General features: G+C 41.6%; 1 protein-coding gene across 1 annotated transcript in view; it reads left to right on the top strand.

Annotated features, from left to right (window-relative positions):
• TMPRSS15 (transmembrane serine protease 15) overlaps positions 1 to 25,157 on the top strand; it is a 473,521-nt gene that overhangs the window by 346,393 nt on the left and 101,971 nt on the right. The window contains exons 17-18 of the mRNA XM_073584497.1: positions 12,833 to 12,943; positions 16,613 to 16,739. Of these exons, the coding sequence (XP_073440598.1) occupies positions 12,833 to 12,943; positions 16,613 to 16,739 (238 nt within the window). The remainder of the gene's footprint in view (positions 1 to 12,832; positions 12,944 to 16,612; positions 16,740 to 25,157) is intronic.

Raw genomic sequence — 25,157 nt, 5'->3', positions numbered from 1 at the left:
CTCCTTGGGTAGTTAATCAGGAGCTACAGTTGTTCAGTAGGAGGTACAGACGCTGGAGGATGGTCAGAAGCCCATCAATATGTATCAGAATGATAAGTAACCTAGTTGCTGATTATCTAGTCTAGACTCCCTGTAGATATACCAGCACAGGGCCTGCAGGCAAGTGAGTGCCAGCCACCATGGAACGGGGGCTCCAAACATCGTATTTAGGGTGCTAACCTCCGCTGGTAGGCAGGGATGGTTTAGTGGACACGTAGGACATCCTAGGCCATGTGTGGTAGTACCTGGGATATCTCCTCTAGAGCTAATTGAGTCCACTTGTCCCTCCTGCCACCTTTCAACTCATCCCCTTACACTCTGTCATATGTAGGAGGAGACAAAAATAGTGGTTGTCTATTGGAGTACTTGTGACTGTTTCAATACATGGCTTACCAAAACAGTCATAATTTAAGTATATTCTGAAATTATCTGTATATCCTTCATTATTTTTGTGCACTGAGGGTTTCCTTAGGTATTATTTTAGATTTTCTAATAAATGTATTGTCACGACACAGCTGTCGGGTGACCCTGGACCAGGGGCTCCATCCCTGTCCTTAGCACTAGTGGGCGCCCAAGCTCACCCTACTCCCTGGGATATTCCTGAAGGTGAAAATGCCAGGGCCTCCACCCTTTCCTTACCTCCTGAGTTAGGGCCCCGTCACACTAAATGATGCACCAGCGATCCCGACAACGATATGACCTTGTCAGGATCGCTGGTGCCTCGCTACATGATCGCTGGTGAGCTGTCAAACAGGCAGATTTCACCAGCGATCAGGACCTGTTAGGATGCTGGTATCCAAGGTAAATATTGGGTAACTAAGCAAGCGTGTCGCTTAGTTACCCGCTGTGTACCTTGGATACCTGCGTGCGTGCACTGGGAGCTGGTATCCAAGGTAAATATTGGGTAACTAAGCACGCGCGTCATTTAGTTACCTGCTGTGTAACTTGGATACCAGCTCCCAGCGTGAGCTCGCAGGTATCCAAGGTACACAGCGGGTAACTAAGCGACGCGTGCTGATCGTTGATCGTTGCTCTCCCGCTGCCACATGCGATGCGTGCTGGCCAGCGGGAGACCAACGATCAAAAAATGGCACAGGACATTCCTGCACGATCAGCGATACCCGGCGGGGGGGCCGGTCGCTGATGCATGTCACACACAGCGAGATCGCTGGCGAGATCGCTGTTGCATCACAAAATCAGCGATCTCGCTAGCGATCTCGCTGTGTGTGACGGGGTCTTTAGCCCTCCGTCCGTTCCCTTCCCCCACCCAGGGAAGAGTGGTGATACTGTACACCATAGTACACCAACCTGACAAACAATGTTTAACAAAAAACTCCAGGCATACAAAATATTCACTCACATATAGAGGAATGCAGCAGGGTGTGGATTAGGAGAATAAACCAAAATAGAGAAGGATAGGGAATTACCACACATAAAAACCAAACAGCAGTCACAGATAACTCCTTCATCTCTCCTTCTCATACCAACTCCGCTCCCTCTGTTAACCCTCCTCTGACAAGGCTTTGCAACAGAGTCCAGGTTATAAAGGGGAAAGGAGTTAGCTAAATGAGCTCAGCTGTGAGCACAGGGATTTCCAACATGGTCGATTAACACCTGTTCTGCCAGAAGAAATAAACACATTTAAAATGAAGACATGCTTTTTCTCAGTGCCGGTGTAGGAGAAATTAGACGCTGTGGTCTTCTGGCTCCACACTGTCACGGTAACCCCATGATACATATGTTTTAAAGGTTATATGTTCACACTTTTAGGCCCTTATTATTTATACCTTCCTAGCGATTGTGAGACCTTCCTTGAACTTCTCAATCCACTCATACACACGTCTTAAATACAAAACACTTTCTCCACTTTCTCAATACTGTGCACAAAGTCTTAGAAATATTCATGCCAGATACACCCTCAGAAAAACAAAAAAAGATGAACCACTGCATGATGCTCTTTTTTCATGCAAATCACAGGCATGGTAACCATTGTTTCTCTCATAGTAGCCCCAAATAAACTGATGTGACAAGTTCAAATCTGCACAGCAGTCACCAACTATCTAGTGCGAAAAGCACTATGGCCACCAGAAGTTTTAATATAACCCTTAATGCATAGACAACCTGATCCACCAAATCCAGAAACACTCTTTGGCATCAGCTCATAGACATTTATCCCCTATTAGGATGTCATTATGCCCAATACGGGAATATGTTTGAAGGTTGTCAGGAAAAAAAAAAACCTTTATTATTAACTCCTTAGAAAATTAACTAAATAAATTACCCGAAAGACAAATGTGCTGAATTGTTCAACAAAAAATGTTTTATAGCTTTGAGAATGAAAAATATGTCAATTTTAATTGAGCTACAAAATATTATGATGTTTTTTTTATCACTAATTAGCTGACAGCATGACGGATATTATTGCTTGCAAGTGTCTGTGTTTATTACCCAGAAATAAGAACTCAACTTGTTTTTATCCTTGTAAACTGCTAGCCCGTTCCCAGAGACAAAAATCTAAAGAAATATTAATAATCTTAAAGGAGTATTACAGTTTTAGGAAATGACACTTATTTATAGGATTTCTTCTTGCAGCCATTCAAAGTAAAATTAAACTTTACTGTTTACTCCCAGGGTATAAATATCTGTCCGGGTCATGTGCCAGGTACAGTGCAGCGGTAACGAGCCATGCGCCTGTATGTCCATCACATGATCAGGACAGATATATAAATGTAAATAACCAGTGAACATCCCTACTAAGAGGCAACAAGCAGGGAATACAAGAGGATATTGATACAGAAAGTATATTGAAAAATTATTAAGCTTTATATCAATCAATAAATTAGCAAGTGGCTGTCCAACTTATCCCATCACTCTGTCAGAGTTTGAGCCGACTGTCATCTTAGGCCTGTTTCACACTTCAGTTTTTTGTGTCAGTTAAAATCCGCCAAAATGGCGGAAAGCGGATCCGTTGCTAACTGATGTGAACGGATGCCACCGGACCGGTTTTTTGACAGATCCGATGAATGAAGAATTTTAAAGGAACCGCAGCCCGGGGAGGAGAGAGAGAGAGAATTTTTTTTTTCAGCCACCAGAACAGACTTTAGGGTTAAATTTCCGGCTGAGTGAAGACTTTCGGGCATGCGCAGTGTGAAGTGCGGATCCTGCCGGCCGAAAAAACGTTACATGCTCCGTTCGGGCATGTTGGCGGACGGCAAAATTTTGATGGATCCGCAAAAAAATGGATCCAACGGATCGCCATCCGTCAAGATCCGCCGGTAATGCAACTCAATGGGAAAAAAATCGGATCCGCCAAACAAAATGGCAGATCCGTTTTTTTTTTGCAAAACGGCGGATCTTGACTGATGGACAAAAACTGAAGTGTGAAACAGGCCTTAGTCTCATCTGATTCTCTCATGAGAGAAAATCATGGCAAAGGTGTGGAGAAGATGGAGAATTTAATGTCTCCATCTTCTCCATTGTCTGTGTCCGTGGTAATCAGACTGCCCCTGCAAGAAATCCTAGTGTAGTCGAATGTTTTACATAGACTTGAATAGATGATCTGATTTGTGGAGCCACCCACAGAATACTGCTATTGTTTTCTCATTTCAAATTGGCATGAGATAAAAAAATGCAGATCTGCACTGCCTCATAAAATAACATTGGGCCAGGTGCTCTCTGATAAAACATATGATAGCACTCGGCCGTGTTATGTGTTCATATGGGCGAGACCTTATACTGTCTATTTGAAAAACATAATTGTGAAGAAGACCTTAGTGTGAAGAATTACACAATCAGGCTGGAGTCACACACAACGTAGAAAGATACGGACCGTATTGTACGGCCGTAATACGCATAAATGGTCCCTAAATAGTGCTCCGCATGTCATCCGTTGTCAGGGTGTGGCCGCGTATTTTTACCATGTAAGCATCCGTATGTCATCCATACGGTATCCGTATGCCGAGAATTTCTCGCAGGCTTGCAAAATGGACATATAATGGAGCCCAATGACAGGTTAAAACCCAAACAAAAGAATAGATATAGACACACAGAATACATATGTATATATATATATGTACAGTATGTATTCTATGTGTATATATCTATTCTTTCGTTTCTTTATTAAACCTTTTACTGTATCTCGCACAGAATTGCCGGCTTTTCTAAAGGACACCGGGTGCGTATTTCTCGCAAGTCACACGTGAGTTCCGTGTGTTATGCGTTTTTTTTGCGCACCCATAGACTTGCATTGGCGTACTATGGTCATAGTACACTGACAATCGCAGCATGCTGCAATTGGCTCGGCCCGTAAAAATACCCAAGAAAAATACGGCTGTTGGGAGCTGCCCCATAGAGAATCATTGGTCCGTGTGCAATGCGTTTTTTTAACGCCTCTCACTCGTCCGTATTCCTCTCTAGTGTGACGTCGGCCTAATAGTAATAATAACATAACTGAATGCTTTAATGTTATTTAAATAGTCAACATCAACCAATATAAGGACCTCTGCTTGCTTCTTTGGAAACTTTCCCAACACGACTGAAAGTGTGTGACAGGAGATGTAGTACGCCTCTCCTCCTAAAGACAATGTCTGCAAGGAGTATATTTAAATACGTGTTGTGACATGGTTTGATTGTATTCCGTGAACAGTGGTAATCTGTGTAACCTTTCACCTACTAATTACAGTCAGTATCTTATAACAGTATGCACTAAGCATATTACACTTACATTGCTTTCTACTGTGTAATCTGCTCTATGTTCTAAACATTTAACTATATCCTATACTTTTAATATACCTGAGCTGAGTGCATGTTACTCGCAATAGGCATTACCTTTAGAATCATAGAATCATAGAATCGTAGAGTTGGAAGGGACCTCCTGGGCCTTCTGATCCAACCCCCTGCTCAAAGCAGGATTCGCTAAATCATCCCAGTCAGATATCTGTCCAGCCTCTGTTTGAAGACTTCCATTGAAGGAGAACTCACCACTTCTCGTGGCAGCCTGTTCCACTCATTGATCACTCTAACTGTCAAAAAGTTTTTTCTAATATCTAATCTGTGTCTCCTCCCATTCAGTTTCATCCCATTGCTTCTAGTCTTTCCTTGTGCAAATGAGAATAAAGTTGATCCTTCTACAATGTGACAGCCCTTTAGATATTTGTAGACAGCTATTAAGTCTCCTCTCAGTCTTCTCTTTTGCAAACTAAACATTCCCAAATCCTGCAACCTTTCCTCATAAGACAGGGTTTGCAGACCGGTCACCATTCTGGTCGCTCTTTTCTGAACTTGCTCCAGTTTGTTGATGTCTTTTTTAAAATGTGGTGCCCAAAACTGGACACAATATTCCAGATGAGGTCTGACCAAAGAGGAGTAGAGGGAAATAATGACTTCACGTGATCTAGACTGTATGCTTCTGTTAATACATCCTAGAATTGCATTTGCCTTTTTTGCTGCTGCATCACACTGTTGACTCATATTCAGTCTGTGATCTATTAGTATACCCAAGTCTTTTTCACATGTGCTGTCACTTAGCCCTATTCCTCCCATTCTATATATGCTTTTTCCATTTTTATTGCCCAGATGTAGTACTTTGCATTTCTCCCTGTTAAAAACCATTCTGTTAGTTGCTGCCCACTTCTCCAGTTTATTTAAATCTTTTTGAATCCTCTCTCTCTCTTCTCTAGTATTAGCTATCCCTCCTAGCTTTGTGTCAGCAGCAAATTTAATCAGTTTACCCTCAATTCCTTCATCTAAATCGTTGATAAAGATGTTGAACAATACAGGGCCCAGGACAGAGCCCTGTGGTACCCCACTTGAGACATTCTTCCAACTGGATGTGCAGCCATTTACGACCACTCTTTGGGTCCGATCACTAAGCCAGTTATGAATCCACCTAACAGTTGCCTTGTCCATTCCATACTTAATCATTTTTTCAATAAGGATTGTATGAGAGACTTTGTCAAATGCTTTGCTGAAGTCAAGATATACTATATCTACAGCATTTCCTTGATCCAACCAATCAGTGATACCGTCATAGAAGGAAATTAAGTTAGTCTGACATGACTTATTAGTTACAAACCCATGCTGACTCTGTTTAATCACTTCATTCTTATCCAGGTATTGACATACATGTTGTTTAATAATTTGTTCAAAGATCTTTCCTGGTATAGAAGTCAGACTCACCGGCCTATAGTTACCTGGGTCCACCTTCTTCCCCTTTTTGAAGATAGGAACAACATTTGCTCTTCTCCAGTCTTCTGGCACTTCTCCTGTTCTCCAAGAATTTTCAAAGATTATAGAGAGGGGTTCAAAAATTTCTTCTGCTATCTCCTTCAGTACTCTGGGGTGTAATTCATCTGGACCTGGAGACTTGAATTCATTTAGGCTAGCTAAGTGTTTCCTCACTATCTTTCTGTTTATAGATATCCTGGATTCTTCTATTCCCTTAATAGGACAGTGAATAACAGTTGATGTTACATTTCCTTTCTGAGAGAAAACAGATGCAAAATAGGAATTTAAAAGTTCAGCCTTCTCAACATCCTGTCTTACCATTTCATCATTTTCATCCTGTAAAAATCCTATAGCATCTTTGACTTTTCTTTTACTTTTGACATATCCCCAAAATCCTTTATTATTGCTTTTGACATCTCTTGCAAGCCTCAATTCATTTTCAGCTTTAGATAATCTGATTTGTGCCCTGCAGGTTCTGCAGACAGCATTATATTCTTCTTTAGATATGCCTCCCTCTTTCCATTTTATAAACATTTTTTTCTTCCTTTTTAGCATGTGCTTAAGTTCTGTGTTCATCCATCCTGGTTTCCTTAACTGCTTCCTATTCTTCCCTCTTTTCGGAATTGTTAACAACTGTGCTTTGAGAATTTCATTTTTCAAGATTTCCCATCCTTCCTGGACATTTTTGTCTTTAAGGATATCCAGCCATTGGATCCCTCCAATTCTCTTTCTGAATCCCTTAAAATCTGCCTTTCTGAAATCTAACCTTGACGTCTGAGTCTTCACAGGTCTTCCGCCTCTAGTTATCCAAAATTCTAAAATAGCATGGTCGCTACCTCCTAGGGTCCCAGCCACTTTTACCTCCTCAACCATTTCCTCCCTGTTTATAAGGATTAGATCCAAGGTAGCAGTTCCCCTTGTTTTCTCCCTTACCTTTTGGAAGATAAAGTTGTCAGCAAGAGAGGATAAGAATTTCCTTGACCTGTTAGTTTTGCCTGAGAGAGATTCCCAACAAATGTCTGGATAGTTGAAATCTCCCATGACAACTATGTCATATTTTTTGGAGAACTTGACCATTTGATGCATAAAGAGTTCATCCATAGCTTCAGCTTGCACAGGCGGCCTGTAGTAAATGCCTACAATGGTGTCCTTTCCATTGTTCTGTCCTTGTATTCTTACCCAAACAGTTTCCACAGAACTCCCAGTCTCTGAAGCTTCAATCTCTGTGCAGATATACGCGTTTCTAACATACAATGCGACACCCCCTCCTCGTTTATCAAGTCTGTTTCTTGCAAATAAGTTGTATCCTTCTAGTCTTGTATTCCAATCATGTGTATTGTCCCACCAAGTTTCAGTGATTCCAATGACATCATATTTCTTTTCCTGTGTTAGTAGTTCCAATTCTCCTTGTTTGTTGCCCATGCTTTGTGCATTAGTATAGAAACATTTTAGTTTGTGATTGGTTTCTCTTTCTCCAATATTTTTATTAATTAGATTCTTTCGTCTTTGTTCTTCCTTTCCACTTCTAATAGCAGAGTTCTCAATAGCATTTGTCAGGTGTATGGCTTTTTCTGGTCTTTTGCTTCCCTTCCCATGTTGTTCTAGTTTAAAGCTCTCCTTACAAGTGTAGCAAGGCGACTTCCAAATACATGCTTACCAGTCTTCGTAAGGTGCACCCCATCTCTAGCAAGTAGTCCATCGTATAAGTAGTTCACTCCGTGATCCAGAAATCCAAATCGTTGCTGACGGCACCATCGACGTAGCCAGTTGTTCACCTGCAGAATCTTATTCCACCTCCTTGTTCCATGGCCATCCACTGGGAGGATGGAAGAGAAGACCACCTGCGCTCCCAGTTCTTTCACTTTCTTGCCTAAGTCTTCAAAGTCTCTGCAGATGGTTTCCAGGTCGTTTCTTGCAGTGTCATTTGTCCCCACATGTAGTAGCAGGAATGGGTAGTCATCTGTAGGTCTGAAGAGTCCTGATATCCTGTCAGACACATCTTTAATTTTTGCACCTGGAAGACAGCACATTTCTCTTGAAGTTATATCCGGTCTGCAGATAGAGGCATCTGTTCCTCTCAACAGGGAATCCCCCATGACCACCACTCTCCGTTTCTTCTTCACAACATTTTTCTTTCTCCATCCAGGAGGACTCTGAAGGCGTACAAGGTTGCTGCTTGTTGGCAAAGTCTTATCCTGATGTATTTCTTCATTGTTTTCCTGCGTGAGAGCCTGGTACTGGTTTTTGAGCAGTATAGGTGCTGACTGCCTCCTGATCCTCCTGCTTCTCTGGGTCACATGTCTCCATTCCTCTGTTTCTTCAGGTGCACTTCGAATTTCTTCTCTTTCTGTAACATGAAGAGATAATTCTGCTCTGTCCAAGAACTCTTCACCTTCCTTAATGATCTTCAACGTAGCTAACCTCTCTTCGAGATTTTGCAACTTTTCCTCCAACAGGGACACAAGCTTGCATTTGTGGCATGTGAAGTTTGGCTTTTCCACTGGTAAGTCTGTGAACATGTAGCAAGAAATGCAGCTCACCAAATGGCTCCTGGCTTCTTCCATCTTGAGATTTCTTAAAAACGATGAAAGATGAGCCCTGGGTTTTTCCGATTTCCTCTTTTCAGCTGCAACGGCCAAAACCCAGTGATCGTTGAGCTCGCGGAGACTCTTCACTTATCCCAGAAGGCACTGGGAATATGCAAATGATCTCCTCAAGACTCTTCCCCTGGTTTTCCGATTTCCTCTTTTCAGCTGCAACGGCCAAAACCCAGTGATCGTTGAGCTCGCGGAGACTCTTCACTTATCCCAGAAGGCACTGGGAATATGCAAATGATCTCCTCAAGACTCTTCCCCTGGTTTTCAGATTTCCTCTTTTCAGCTGCAACGGCCAAAACCCAGTGATCGTTGAGCTCGCGGAGACTCTTCACTTATCCCAGAAGGCACTGGGAATATGCAAATGATCTCCTCAAGACTCTTCCCCTGGTTTTCAGTATTTACACAGCAGCATCAGTACTTTACAAGACTATAGATTACTTATAAATACATTACATTAACCGTAACACTTAGTGCCTACATTTCAGAGGGGACTTGTACAGACAATAGACATTGCAGCATAGCAATAATCACTTAGATCATAACAGATACCAAGAGGAATGAGGGCCCTGCTCGCAAGCTTACAATCTATGAGGAAGAAAAAGGGAGACACGAAAGGTGGGTGGTAACAGTTGCCTTGATTGTATGGACCAGCCATACTGTTAAGTGTGTAACAGTACAATAAATAATAATAATAATAATAATAATAATAATAATAAACAACCATAATACTCTTCTTTACGCCTAACTTACTGATGCCCATGTCCCCTGGAAAAGAAGAAAAATATTAAACAACCACTTCCCTCACCTGTTCGAAGTGAAGACAATCCGTACTGTCCCCTTACCAGTCTGAGAGTACCAGCCCCCAGCTTTACCTTGCTGGTTGTCAAAAAATGGAGGAGACCCGATGCCATTTTTTTAACTTACACTTTAAAAAAATGGCATGGTACCTCTCTATTCTTTATAACCAGCCATATTAAAGCTGACAGCTGAAGGTTGCATCCCACCCAGGGTTGCAGCCCGAAACACCCAATGTTGCCAGACCTGAACAATAACATGGTCTTCCTGGAGAAGTCCATCTTCAGGGTCCTTGCACAAACACTAGGTGTTCAGTTCAGACCCCGATTTTTACTGTTTGGGTTCGCCCATCTCAACTGTGCAGTTATTCCTGGGTATGCAAAACTGAAGAGAGTGGATGCCTATGGCCAGAAAGTCAGTGTAATCCTCCTTACACAAGATAGCACACTGGAACTGGGATACAATTTATTTGTAATGTACCAGGGCATCATGGAGCAGCAGCGCCACTATGGCTACCATCCTGGGCACTATACTGTATATCATCCATATATGTATACACGTGCAATTTCTACATGTGGAGGTTTCAGCTTGCTATACTATGATATTTTCTTTGGCATTGCCAAGTACAGAAATAGATAGCAGAATAAAATGAAATTAAACAATTTTGAAGATCATTTATGCACAATGGGTGAAGTAATTTGCCTTTTCATGCTTAGGCATTTTTAATATAGCAATCTACTCAGGCTGAAACAAATGTGTCCCTCTAGAGATATATTCTTTTCAAGAAGACATATTAGGTGTTGCGTGACTATATATTTCCTTAATTTGTCCTCCTCTCTTTTCTGAAATGCATTTACTTTGTTCAGCCAAAAGATGCTTTCTTTTGTGCTGTTTCAGCTCCTTTGTAGTTAATGTAGCTGAGAAAAGTCAAGCTTATTCTTTCTGCTTCATATATCATCAGCAATGGTGGCCGGATAGCAGAAATGATTATCAATAGGAGGATGATTATATTTGGTAATGATGTATGGAAAGAAAAAAATATGTATATAGGATAATACAGTAATGCTGCCATTGTATAGCATGTACCCAATATTTCTATTAGAAAAGTGAAAGTATTGTTAATTTATTAAGGATGGATAGACAGACAGTTGCAAAGATAGATAGATAGATAGATATAGAGAATAGATAGATAGATAGATAGATAGATAGATAGATAGATAGATAGATAGATAGATAGATAATAGATAGAAGGCCTCAATTAGAGATATTTTAAAATAAGGCAAAAATCTACAATTAAAAAAGCTCATATACAGTAGTTCTTTTCTGTCTTTTAATAACATAAAGTTTCATAAAGATGCTTTCTATTCTTGAGGTACAAAGATCAGGAGTATTAATGTGGAAAGAAAATAGTAAAAGAGAGAGAAAGAAAGAAGGAAATTATTAAACTTAAGGAAATAATGAAAGAAGACAGAGAGAAAGAGATTACAAGAAAGATAAAGAAATTACAAAAAGATAAAAGGAAGAGAGAAAAATAAATGATAGGAAAGATAGAAGAGAGAAAGAAATAAATTATAAGAAAGATAGAAGAAAGAGAGAGAACATAGAAAGAAAAAGAAACAAAGAAATTATTAAAAAAAGAAAAGAAAGCTAAATTATGAAGAATACTTTGGACATTTTATGGCCGTGTTCCATAATCCTCTTTTTAATGAGGCATGCTGCAGTGCTCACTCTGGACTAAAGTTCAAAAAAGCAGAGTAAAAAAAGAAAAGGCCAAAAAAAAAGTCAACATTTTACCTAAAATGTTTAATGCATTCAGCGAGTTATAAAACTCTAGACGTGTGAATAATGTCAATCATCTCTGGGCAAATTTAGCCTTGCACCTATTGTGAAAAGAAATTGTATTGATGCTGAGAAGCTGATCTAAAGTTTGGAGAATGAAATTGCTACAAGTTAACGATGCAACAGATGTTGCACGGCGTTATATAATGTTTACTATGGAGTATTAGACTCGATCTTAGGTATTTAGAAAGAAGGTAGTCAGAGGAGGGAACAGGGAAGATAGTAAGTAGGGAGGGAAGAAAGGAAGAACGAAGGAAGAAAGGGTGAAATAAAAGCAGAAAAGAAAGCAAGAATGAAAAAACATTACAATTAAAAATAAAAATATTTTGTAATAATAAATTGTGATGTCTCATTTTCAAGTGTTACAATAATCCAATAATTATGAATTCTGTTTATGAGCTAGAAAGATTGGGAGGGTAGGAATGAAGGAAGGAAGGACGTAAGTAAAGCAGGAAGGAAAAGAAGAGGACAGGAAGGAAGGGAGGAGGGGTTAGAGGATGGAGGGAAGCAAAGGAAAGTAAATAATAGGAGGGAGAATGAAGGGGGAAGAAAAGAAGGCAGGATAAGTAACAAACAAATTAGGGCAGGAAGTTCTAAAGAGTAGGAAACAGAGGAAATAAAGGTAGGAAGAAGGTTAAAGAAAGAAGAAAAAAGAGAGGAAATTAAGGAGTGAAAGAAAGGAGAAAGCATGAAAAAAGCTGAAAGGAAAGAGAGGGAAAGCAGGGAGGAATTTTTAATCTGTGATATATGCTGTCAGCTTATTTTAAAATGAAGCATAAGTATAAATTGTGACGCTATGCAGTACTCCAAACTCAAGTTCACAATGACAGAGCAAAACAAGTAGGGAAAAATAAAACTAACATTTAAGGTATCACGCCAGATGCATTCTGTGAGTGATGGAACTCTAAAACATGTCAATAATTTCCGAGTAAATTTACACTTTCACCTATGGTGAAATGAAATTGAATCGGTGCTGGGGATCTGGTCTAAGAAAGATTGGATAATGAAAGTGCTATGAGTTATCGATGCAAAAGACACTGCATGGCTCCATCTAGTATCATCTGTTAGACTGGATGTGCAATTAGCAGAGATGACGAGGAAGACTAGGAGATGCATTCAGCAGTAATAGAGTTATGAGTGACATTGACGCGACATTCACTCTCACCATTGAGGTTCCGATTACTAATGATTTAAAAGCTTGCTAAAAATAGATGTTAATATTATATCAGTGTGAACGTCCATCTTTTCTCTGAGTTGCATAATTGCCAATTTAACAATGGCGCAGCCCACTTGGTGCTTTGGTAATGGTTTATGTAACAAATATATCTTTTCTGCAGAGGCCTGTAATGCATCCTCCTTCCAGTGTAATAGTGGGGAGTGCGTCTCATTGAGTCACGTCTGTGATCAACACTCAGACTGTCCAGATGGTTCAGATGAAGAAAAATGTGGTAAGGTTGTGTGTCCCATGCTACACCAAGAAAAAATTCATGCCATGATTAAGACGTTTGTCTAAACACGTTGGTTAACGCTGCGTATGTGCATTAAGCTGTAACGTGCGAGATATTGTCTCACTTTTGTGGTATACGAACATATCACTTTTTATCTATGGTTTATTAAATATTGCTTTTTGATGGAAGATTTGGTCTCCCGCTAGACTACACCCTTTTCTTGAAGAAAAAATTCTGTTGCAACAGGGCTCTATACGCAGGGGCCCAAAAGCCTTTCTAAAGCTAGACATACATTCACATTACCATAAGTTATTTTTCTCAAATTCACAATCAAAGAGCAAACCCAGTTTACCAATGGTGTATTTTTCCAAACTTCCTGCGAGAGACCCATGGTAAATGGCAATCTCCTGTAGGAACAAAAGATCAGACATGTTGAAATGTACCATTCCTAATCATTTTATCTCCCAGCAGGCGCCTTTGTGGGAGTCAAGAGACTTCATTTTACTATGTAATACAAGTTAGGTTCGGCTCTCTTTCTGTACCAGCCTCTCACTCATAAAGCTTATGTTTTGCTCTTAAAGAAGCAGACACATCAACGTTTTTACCCTCTTAATATATTGCAATCATCATATTATACAGTAGTGTGTTCTTACAATTGCTCATTTTGCCTTTCTACCCAGTTAATTCTTCTCTTTTATCTGCTCTATGTATAAACAGGAATTATCTTGTCCTCGCATTTATCATTCCCCTCTGCCACTTCCGACCCAGCTGCTCCCTCCCTCCCCTCTGCCAGGGACTTTTGCAGTGACTTATGACTCATGCAGGGAAAATTGACCTCCTGTTTCTACATCAAGCTTAGAAGGAATCAGGTAGTCAGCTTTTAATCATGTGATTTCATAGACCAAATTGAAAAGAGAAGAATTATCTCGTTAGAAAGGAAAAATGTGCAATTGTAAGTACAGAGTGCTATATAGCATGGTGACTGCAATATATTATGAGGATAAACATTTTGATGGGAGGAGGAGGGCTACATTAAACTCTGTTTTCCTTCATGAAATTATTGGCAATTTAGCAGAAATAATAATTGTAGTAATAATGATAATTGGAATAATAGTAATAATTGTAGTAAGCATATTAAATAGTCAGTCTATACTGCTGAAATTAATGTGCTGGATTCTTTTTATCTAATTGTTAGGACCAGCTTAATGAGAACTATATTGTTAATAACAGACAAAATAATGGCACAATTATATTAACTTTACAAACATACAATTACTAAGAAGAATTATCTCACTTGGAGTTGTAGCTATACCATGTAGGTAAATCCTAACATCGATTAAGTTTTAAAGGCCCAAGTCTGTCTGGATGAAGGTACGCCATGCATGTAAAAGTGATGACTCACAAAGTCCAAATATAAACATTGGTTTTCTCCGATCAGAAGATACTAATCATCTTAGAATAAGTTATGGTGTGGATCTGACTCAGACACCTGTATCAGACTAATGATTATTATGGGTTCTGCTAACTCTCAGATTTAGGCCATGTTCACACGTTCAGTATTTGGTCAGTATTTTACATCCGTATTTGTTAGCCGAAACCAGGAGTGGAACAATCAGAGGAAAAGTATACTACAAACACGTCACCACTTCTGTATTTTTCACCCACTTCTGGTCTTGGCTTACAAATATTGATGTAAAATACTGACCAAATACTGAAAGTGTGAATGTGGCCAAAGGATGAATAAAAAGTTCTGCATGCTATGCTTTTTCTTCCGGTCTAAACATGGACATATAGTGGAACCCAGCCGCACCTAATAATAATCAATGGGGTCCCTAAATGTCCATTTGGTTCATCTACGCCGCAGATCCATTTTAGACAATGATTCCATTTGTCTGTTTCTACAACAGAACTGATAAACTTAATGTCTGAATGTAGGTGGGAATGTCGTCTAAGGCCAGGATCACACGGCCATATTTCATAGTCCATGTAAAGATCGCTACGCCCAGATTGCCGGTTTTCTGACATGGAAATAGTGTCCAAAGCAGATCATGAGACCAACAGTTGGTTCAGGAAATGCTGTCATACATGGACCATGAAATATGGCCATCTGAACCTGGCCTAATGTACACCACAAATCATTTTTTTCACCCAAAATTTGATTTAAAGGTATATGTAAGTTATTGCTGGAATTTAAAGTGATCCATCAACATGTTTTGCTATGTAAACTAGCAGCAGCATGATGTAGGGGCAGAGACCCTGATTTCAGTCATGTGTCACTTAGTTTACTGGGTGCAGTAGTTATGATAAAATCACGGTTTTCTCTGCTGCAGATCTGGTAGAGCTTGGAATGCTGAGCTGTGTATAACCCCGCCCACCCAACTGATTGGTTAATTTCTGTGTATACTGTGTATAAACAGAAAGCTGCAAATCAGTGTTGGGGGCGGGGTTGAACTAGAAGGCACAAGATACCTAATCCAGTAGCAATAATCTCCTGCTGGTAAAGCAATGATTGTGTTAACACAGCAAAACACAACCTAGTGACATCCCTATAATCAGTTGCTTTTACACTACATCATTGAGCTTTCAGATTACATAGCAAAAACCTGATGACAGATCCCCTTTAACGAAAACCTTTTCACGACTGGGCAATTATAATTATATTTGTTTGGGTTTTTTTTTTTCAATTTTTTGTTTGTTGTCTTCATTTTTTTATCTCCCTCTTTTCTCTCCATGTAGCCATTCACTTTATTATATAATGTGCTGAAAAATGGGAACAAATTCAAAGTCAGGTGAAATTGTGAAAAAAAAGCAATTTCTCCATCTTGTGTGGTGAAAATGACCTTAGATCATGATTCTCCACATACAGTGTTTATGGTGATAAGATGCTTGTATAGTTTTTCTTTATATTCTATTGGTTAAAAAAAATATTCAGAACTTTGTAACACAAAAAATTAGTTTGTAGAGACCTGTAACTTTTTATTGTTCAGTCAATAGAAGTATATGATGGCTCGATTTTTTTGCTTGCTGAGCTAACAATTTTATTGATATCATTTTTACATACAAGCAATATTTCGATATTTAGTCCATGCACAGAAAAAAAGCAATCCCCACTGCTGCACCACTCAAGGAAATCCACCCAAAGCAAGGGTCACTAGTATTGGAGGCATCTGTGCCAAGACATACGGGTGCTCACTCAGAAAAAACACATCACCATTAGTCTGTATCAGAAGAGAAGCTGTGGTTGGCACTCACCGTCTTATAAAATCCGTTTTATTCAAACAATCAAAACATCTTAAGCAGGGCAGTAAAGTGTGGGATACAACGGCCGATGGCCGTTTCGTGCACCTGCGCTTCTACGGGTCCTAAAGACGTGACGAAATGACGAGGTCCATATGGATTTTACAAGACGGTGAGTGCTACCCGCAGCTTCCCTTTTGATACGGATTTTGATATTTAGCCCTAAATAAAAAAAAATTGCTGAACCCGAGAATGGTTAGTAAAGCACGGTTTGTTTTTTTACATAACAAACTGTGCTGGAGAATGAGTATTTTCTGAAATAAAATCCCAGTAAGGACAGCTTTCGAAAAGGACTATAGGTGAATGAATAGATTTTACTGGTATTTATTTAAAATTGCTGAATGCCGGTCTTGTTGTGCTCTTCTTGTCTAGTGCGACTCTCCAACAGTTCCTCCAGCGGACAGGTTGAGATCAAAGTTCAGGCTGAATGGCATACGGCATGTGCAGATCTCTGGACTGAGGAAATCTCGAATAATATATGTCATCAGCTAGGACTAGGGTAAGTGAGTAAGAACCTTTAAAAGCTCAAAATATAGCGAGAGACTAAAATACAATGATTGTATACCTATACCAATAGATGGGAGGGTCAGGTGAAATTCGATTTTTTTCCTGTTTTTCCATGGAGATTCTCCTCTCTGGTTCATCCGTTAGTCACTGCCACACATCCAGTCCTCACCACTTCCACTGGTCCCCTGTCAGTCACATTGGAATTTTCGGTCCTCTCGTGATGCACCAGACTTCTAGGTGTTATGGTGCCCAGAAGTGTTCTGTACAGGCACACGGAAGGTCAACGGTGCATACTGTGATGTCATGATGCCATTGACATCCCGCACAAATGCGCAGAATCCTAGTGGTCACCATGACACCTGGAAGTCTGGCACTGTGCAAATAGACCAAATATTCCAATGTAATTACCAGGGGAATCAAAACATAAGGACTAGACGGTTAGTAGGGAGGACGGGAGGTCCTAGAGATGAGCATAGTGGTAAGTATAACAATTTTTTATTTTTTTTTAAAACATTTAATGACACATTAAGGGTCAGAAAAATGGCATTCATTTGGGTTAATCCATGCGGTTGCAAATTACAAAAAATCTCAATTTTGGAAAATGAATTTGAGTTAAATTCAATTCCACTCAATGCATTTGCATATACATTTTTTTTGTACGTATACATGATGATGGCATTTAACTATTTAACAGCACGATTCCACCCGCATCAGTTAGGGGCATGTGAGCTGTCTTGTATCAGAAAAGGTTCGTACTCAATGTCGGCAAATTATATGTAAATATCAAATTAAACTGAAATTTGAAAATATAACATTTCATGATGTAGGACCTCATAAGACTTGTGTACTTACTAGCAAAATCCATGTTACAACGACTGTATAATCCTTTCTGAATGTTTTCCTGCCTGATGGTTACATGAGAATTTTATGAGTCCAGCTGTGACCTGACTTCATATCATGAATTCATAGACATTTTATACACTGGTCTAATCCGGTCTGACGAGTCTATTCAATAATGTATGCAGTTTGCATTGCTAAATTTGATCACAGATCTGCTTTAAAAACAGTACTTGATCTTCTCAAAATAATTTTTTTCTTGATCACTAAACCCTGAAACACAATTAATGGAGGCTAGACCTTTAGTTGAAGTTTTTCATCACAAAGGAAAGTTTAGAAAAAAAAAGTGAGCTGGGCGGCACCACTACACCGAGCACCACTTATGTTCATAACATTTCTGCCACTTTTCTTGTCGGAAAAGTGTCAAAAAGCCAAATTCTATGTGTGGCGAATGGGACTGGCCGCGACCTGTCAGATAGTAATTATCACTGCGCAGAATCAATTAGTACAGTAAACTGAATGGCTTTTTCAGCACTTGAATCCAATATTGATTTTCTAGGAACACAAGCATGGAAGGTCAGTGAATGCTATAGTCTACGTTTACCACGAATTGACTACACAAGAGTATTTAAGCTCATTCTCATAGATTCCGAGAACAGCTAACACAGATGCTACACTACTAGAACAATTGATGCTCTGAGCATCTGTAAAATAATCCCAGCAATGAGAAGTGTCAGCTACACCGTCCTAATGAGGAGAGAAGCTCTGGATCATAAAGGACTCAGTAATTAGACTGATGGATGTGGAGAGGAGACAATAACATGTTGTACAACACAACAATGCAAAAGGCTTTCACCGCAGCTTCACTCGCAGATTTAGCTACATATGCTGCATATTGTAAAGATAGGAATCCCGCTCCCCTGTATAAATGGCTGACATTTTACAGCCAACACATTGTCTAAAGAATCAATTCCACAAGAGTGATATCACAATGCAATTCACAGTTATTTAATTCAGTGTGCGTGTACAGGGGCTCATGCACAAACTTGCATTTATGTTAATATTAATCACCTATAATAAAGAGAAAAATGTTAAAGGGAGGGAACCTGTTGCGTGAGAAAACACTATTAACCTTCATATATGGGTAAATCTGCAAGGTAATAGTATAATGGACCTGCCCAATGCTGGCACTCAATTTCCTCCTCGCAGCGGGGACCTTAGGTTGTTCCTCCCAGCAGCGCTCGACGTTCAGTCACGGGGGCGGGGCTGGTGCTGATTCAATTATCACTCTGTGTATAGAGAGCAGTAGCTGTAACCGCGCCATGTCAATGACTGACAGCCAGCTCTAATGCTGAGTCGACTATCAGTCTGTGCAGGGGGCACGGTTATAGCTGCTATTCTCTATACACAGATTGCTGACTAAACAAGCGCCACCTTCATCTGCCAGGTAGGTTTATAGTAACATAAAACTTGGCACTCAACTTAATACAGAAATCCAGTTGGTATTTTATTGCAGTAAGTCAAAATAGCAGAAGACGTTCGGTCCCACATGGACCTTCGTCAGTCCGACTGCTAGGATGAAAAAGTGATATAAGGTTGAATGTGCCTGTACATTTAGGAGGATTTGAATGGGTTATATATGCCCAATAGAGATGCAGATAAACCCGTATAATTAGGAGGACATAAACAGGTTAAATATGCCAAATAGAGATGCAGATAAACAGACAGTAGTGTTACTGTCGCTCCTACACCGATGCGGCGTTAACCGCTAGTCAGGTAGGTTTATAACGGTTTTTACTGCATATTAACCCTTTATCTGCAGGTTAAAATATTTTTTTTTCATGTGACAGGTTCCCTTTAATTATTTTAAAAGGAATGACCTCATTATTCATGAGTTTTATTTCCTCTACATACAAAGTAGAACATGGAATCCAGTAATACTGTAGACAAATAAAAGAAAGACAGAGACACACAAAGACAAATAGAAGACAGAGACAGATAGACATGTAAAAATGTAACAAAGGCTACCATGACTCAGATAACTCAGCACTGGTAAATCACAGAGCAAAAAAATTGCTAGTTTGGCATTAGTCAATGGCTAGTTTGGCATTAGTCAATGGCTTTTCCAATGTTATGCTGTCTTAGTCCTCTTGAGTGAGATAACATTCTGTGATAAGTTATCAAGTTGGTGCATCATGAGTAATAATAACCTTTGCTACATCTGTATATTGAGTAGGGACGAGTGAACATGCTCAGTGATACTCGGATATCACTCGAGTACCTTGGTGCTCAGCACTCGCGTGCTTTAGACGGCTTTCAAACGTAAACCCCCAGCCTGCATGTTTGGCACCTGTTACACAGCCAATAGACATGTGGGGACTGCCTGCAAGTCACTGTAATGCCATAGCCAAATTGGTTGTGGCATTACTGTGATTGGCTGGCCGTGCAACATCATCAAGGGTTATAAAAGAGCAGGGCACAGCCAGGTTTGGCACATTGAGGCTATTGTACAGCTCTGTGATAATTCTTATTGGAGGGAGAGAGTGCTTGTCCAGGGTTTTGTGTGCACATTTTAATGAATCAGAGTCCTGTAGTGTTGATACTGGCACTGAAACTGAACTAACAGGCCTTGTAAGGACTAATTTTGTGCATTGCTATTTGTATCAGATACATTCCGCAGTTAGCCTAGAGAGGGAGAGAGAGTTGCAGGAGCATGGAGAGTGGCTGAATACAGTCTCTAGGCAGGGATTAGAGATTTGCAGTCCCTTGCTAAATATATATCAAGTGCAGCTGACTACATTTTTTGGGGTGATAAAATTGACTACATTGTCATCCATAGAGTATTACAATTACACTACTACTCAATTACTCAACTATAAGGTATTATGTGGCGCCCCTGAGGCTCAGTCGCCACAGAGGTACTGCACCTTCTCCTAAGGTATAGTGCCCCACCATCCAGGTAAGCTGGGAACTCCTTTCCACGCTCCAACACTCGCACCCCACACAACAGGATAGTTCTGCACAACCACATTGCGGCTCAGTGCTTAGAGAGTAGCAGAGCACCTCTGGTGGTTCCCTGCTTGGAACACTGGATGTGCTGGGAGGTGGGTGGAGTTGAGATATATAAAAGAGTGGGAAAGTGTAGGATTAGAGGTTCAGTCTGGCAGAAGGTCAGGTGGGTAAGAAGTCACTCAGACAGGAGTGAGGATCCCTGGAAGAAGGGATGGAGGAAGGTGTGCTGCAGCTGCCTCAGTTATCTGAGCCAGCTGGCACGGGAAGGGAAAAGGAGAAAGACGTAGAACTGCAACCTAAGCTTCCATAAGAGAGAGAAAGATTAGTACGGAACGAAGGAGTAAGGAGAACAGAGAGGACGTGGGTTGGAAAAGGAACCCTGCCTATAGGTTCTCAGCGCAAGGCTGGGGCCCGGTCCCCGAGGTTGTATGGACACTTATGGCTCTGCAGCAGACACCGGTGGAGTAGTAGGCTGTAAATGCACTACTCCCATCTAAGACTTGGGGCACAACAGCAACTGATTAGAGAGCCGGGACTCAGGAGAAGGGAGTCCCCGAAGCAGGCTACAGCTGTCTGCCATACGAGTAGAGTTCTTGGGAACATCTGACAGGACGAACTCCAGGGTACCACGGTACTGGAGATCTTCACACTTTAAGGCGCAATAGAGGAGTCGTTCAGGAAAGGTACATGTTGGCGGATTCTTGGAGAGGAGCTTTCCATCTTGCCTGGAGGTTGGCTGAGTCTCTGACCCGGAGGACACAGTCCGGAGGCAGGCACCCTTGTGTACCGCAGACTGTGAGTAAAGCTTTGGAACTGCAAGCCTCGGTGTCCTCCATTCATTCTTGTGCCAACCTGCTCAGCACCGCTACATCTGGGTACCATTCTTTACACTGCCTGCGCCTTTCCACAACCATTACAACTACACTGCCCTGGGACATTAGCTCTGCCTGTGGAGGGCTATACCATCACTGCTGCACCATACCATCTGTCCCAGAGGATCTGTCTGCAGCATCGGCTTAACACCTCCCTTGCCGAGCACCACAGGTGGCGTCACAAACTATTCCATTCCATTAACAACATTCCCCATTACTTGGGCGCACAGGGCCACTGACCGGGCCACCGCCGCTATGACTCCTTCACCTGACACCGGCCCAGTACCGAGTACCCCACGGCCCTGGGAGGGTGACCCAATTACGTACTTTGTGGTACATTTCAGTGTTATATAACACTCAATTTCTGTGGTATATAATACTCTAAAAAAGCATTTAAAAAATTATCTGCATTTAATTACTCATCCACAGAGTATTATGTTCTTTCTGTAAAATTGTTGTGGTATATAACATTCAAAAAAGCGTTGAAAATTTTATTGGTATTCAGTTATTCATCCATAGAGTATTATATGCTCTGGGGTATATTTCTGTGGTATATAACACACCAGATAAGCATGCAAAATTTTTCTCTATTCAAATAATCTTCCATAGAGTATTCTGTGCTCTGTGGTACATTTTGGGGTTATATAACATTCCAAAAAGCGTTGAAACCTTTTTTCTGCATTCAATTACTCATCCATAAAGTATTTTGTGTTTCGTGATTCATTTCAGCTTTATATAATACTCCAAAAAAGCATTGAACATTTTTTCTGGACTGAATTTGCCATTCATACTTTTTTATGTGTTTTGTGTTATATTACGGTAAGGAATAACAGACCACAGAGATCTTTGGCTCTCGCCACTGAACCTAACACCAGGCATGGTCGTGTGCGATATGATAATAGTCATAACCTGGTGGTGGTTGTGAAGCTTGGCAAGCTTACACATGTACCATTCTTGACACATGTGCTCAGCTTGGTAGTTCAGTGTTTTCTGAAATCATAACCAGATTTGCCAGAGCTTCTGGTCAAACTATGCCGTTTGTTATGAATCCTGAGTGGACCCACTGGATCGCGGTACCGACTGATCCCGGGCGAGTTGGCCAGGTGGAGCCTACCCCTATACAGGGACTGTTAGGGACACACCTAGGAGGAAGGTATACAGCAATACCTAGTGCCAGAGGGGTGGCTTGAAGATAACAAGGAGAATTGGGGTACTCACCAAGAACCAGATGAAGTCACAGAGAGCTACGGGGTCCGGGACAAGGCAGAGTTGACACCAAAAGCATGGGATCCTGAGCAGAGCACGCACTGGAAGCATACAGGGACAGAGCAGAGCATGCACTGTAAGCATACAGAGACAGAGCAGAGCACGCACTGGAAGCATACAGGGACTCGGCAGAGCAGAGCACATACTAGAAGCGTACAGGGACAAAGCAGGGCAGGGCATGCACTGAAGGCGTACAGGGACCTGGAAGAGCACTGGCACAGGGCAAGTGAAGGAAATAATCAGGTGCCGAGGAACTGCCAAAGCCTCCTAATATATCTGACCCTGGGCGCCATGCAAGATCACTTCCGGGTCAGGACACTGGCGGAAACCTAAGACCCCCAGCATACACATGGACGAGGCCTAAGGGTGTGCATGCGCGGACAGCGGGGACCTGAGGAGACTACAAGGCTGGCGGTACAGTGACAGCATGGCACGCCCCAGTCCCAGCACCCCGTCGGGAGACCGGAGTGGGGGGAGCGCGGGCGGACATGGTGGTAATAGTACCCCCTCCCTTACACCCCTCGCTCTTACGTATGGAGAGGAACCTCTCAAGAATACGGGGGGCATGAATGTTCTCTCAGGGTTCCCATGATCTCTCCTTAGGACAAAAACCCTTCCAGTCAATCAAAAAGAAAGTTCTCCCTCTCACCCTTTTTGTGGCCAGTTTATCTTTTACCTCTAAGACATTCCCGGTGTCAATGGATGGAGAAGAGTGACTTGATGTGGCTTGGAAGCAATTGAGAACCATGGGTTTAAGGAGCGATACATGGAAGATGTTGAGAACATGGAGCGAGGCAGGCAACCTCAGTTTGTAGGTAAAATTATTGACTTGCTTCAGGACTTCAAAAGGACTGAAGTACCGGGAGACCCAATTTGTAGGACGGAGCTTGATATACTTGGACACAAGCCAAACCCTCTCACCCGGAAGATATGTGGGGGAATTCAAGCATCCCTTATCTGCATACCTCTTCATCCTGCTGGAAGCTCTTTCAAGTGCATCCTTAGTCTCCTTCCAGATCAAAGAAAACTCCTTATACATGGAGTCAGCTGCTGGCAAGCCCGAAACAAGGGAAACTGGAAGAGGCATGTTGGTGTGTTGACAGGAAACGATGTAGAATGGAGATTTGGCAGAAGATTCGCTGGGATGACTATTATATGCTAACTCTGCCCAGGGAAGAAGGATGAACCAGTCTTCCTGATGGACATTAGTATAGTGCCAAAGATAAGATGCCTGGACCTGGTTGACTCGTTCTACCTGGTCATTAGTTTGAGGGTGATAGGCTGAGGAAAAATCCAAAGTTACCCTCATGAGTCTGCAGACCGCTCTCCAGAAGCGCAAAGTAAATCGAACACCTCTATCAGATACTGTGTAGAGGGAAACCATGAAACTTGAAAATATGACAAATGAAAATCTTTGCCAACTATGGAGCAGATGGTAAACCGGGTAGAGGAACAAAATGAGCCATTTTGGAAAAACGGTCCACAACCACCAAAATAACCATACAATCCGAGGAACGTGGCAGGTCAGTAATAAAATCCATGGCGATATGTTGCAAGGGGACCAAAGGTACTGGAAGAGGGTGCAGAAGCCTGGAGGGCAGTTGCCTCGGAGTCCTGTTCTTGGCGCAGGATGGGCAAGAAGCCATAAAATTATCTACATCTTGATGGAGGGAAGACTATAAGACACACTTTTTTCCTTCAAAAATTTGGAGGAAAATTGGGGGTGCGTATGATAGTCCGGATGTACCTGCTGTGGATGGGGAGGTGGGGGCACAGCAGTGGCAGAGAATTGGGTCACTAGAGGCAGGCTGCTGCAGCTAACACCTGTTACCGCTGTAAAAGAGAAATGAATATTCACTGCTCTCCACACCCATGGGAGTGGAGAGCAGTGAATATTCATTTCTCTTTACTAGCAGATATGCTGTTAGCCACAGCTGCCTGCATCCTGCAGCGGCTGGGCTCTGTAGTATGCCCGCTATTTAAAAGAATGAATATTCACTGCTCTCCACTCCTATGGGCATGGAGAGCAGTGAATATTCACTGATTTTAATAGTAGGCACAGTGGTTGCAGCTGCCAGTTTCCTGTGCCGGGCAATCACGTATACCCACTATTAAGGAGAATGAATATTCACTGCTATCAGCACCCATGGTAGTGGAAAGCAGTGAATATTCATTGCCTTTAGCAGCGGGCACACGTGATTGCCCGGCCACTAAGGCTCGAACTCAGGCTGCAGCTTTCACCACTGGGGTTCTTGCGGACTGCAGATGGCAGAGCCAGGAACCAGCGACTAATGAGCAGACTGCAGGGCCTAAGCTGATCAATAGAGAGAAGGAGGTGAGCCAGGACCAGGACTGGAGAAACGCTAGCATGCACACTAGCCGCAAGGTACCGACAGTTGACTTTCCAACTGATTGCAGACATG

The sequence above is a fragment of the Dendrobates tinctorius genome, unplaced genomic scaffold, assembly GCF_039654945.1.
Source record: "Dendrobates tinctorius isolate UK_male_01 unplaced genomic scaffold, ASM3965494v1 ptg000084l, whole genome shotgun sequence".
Taxonomy (NCBI): Eukaryota; Metazoa; Chordata; class Amphibia; order Anura; family Dendrobatidae; genus Dendrobates; species Dendrobates tinctorius.
The sequence above is the reverse complement of the archived record's forward strand: the minus strand, read 5'-3'. Positions and strand labels throughout refer to the sequence as shown.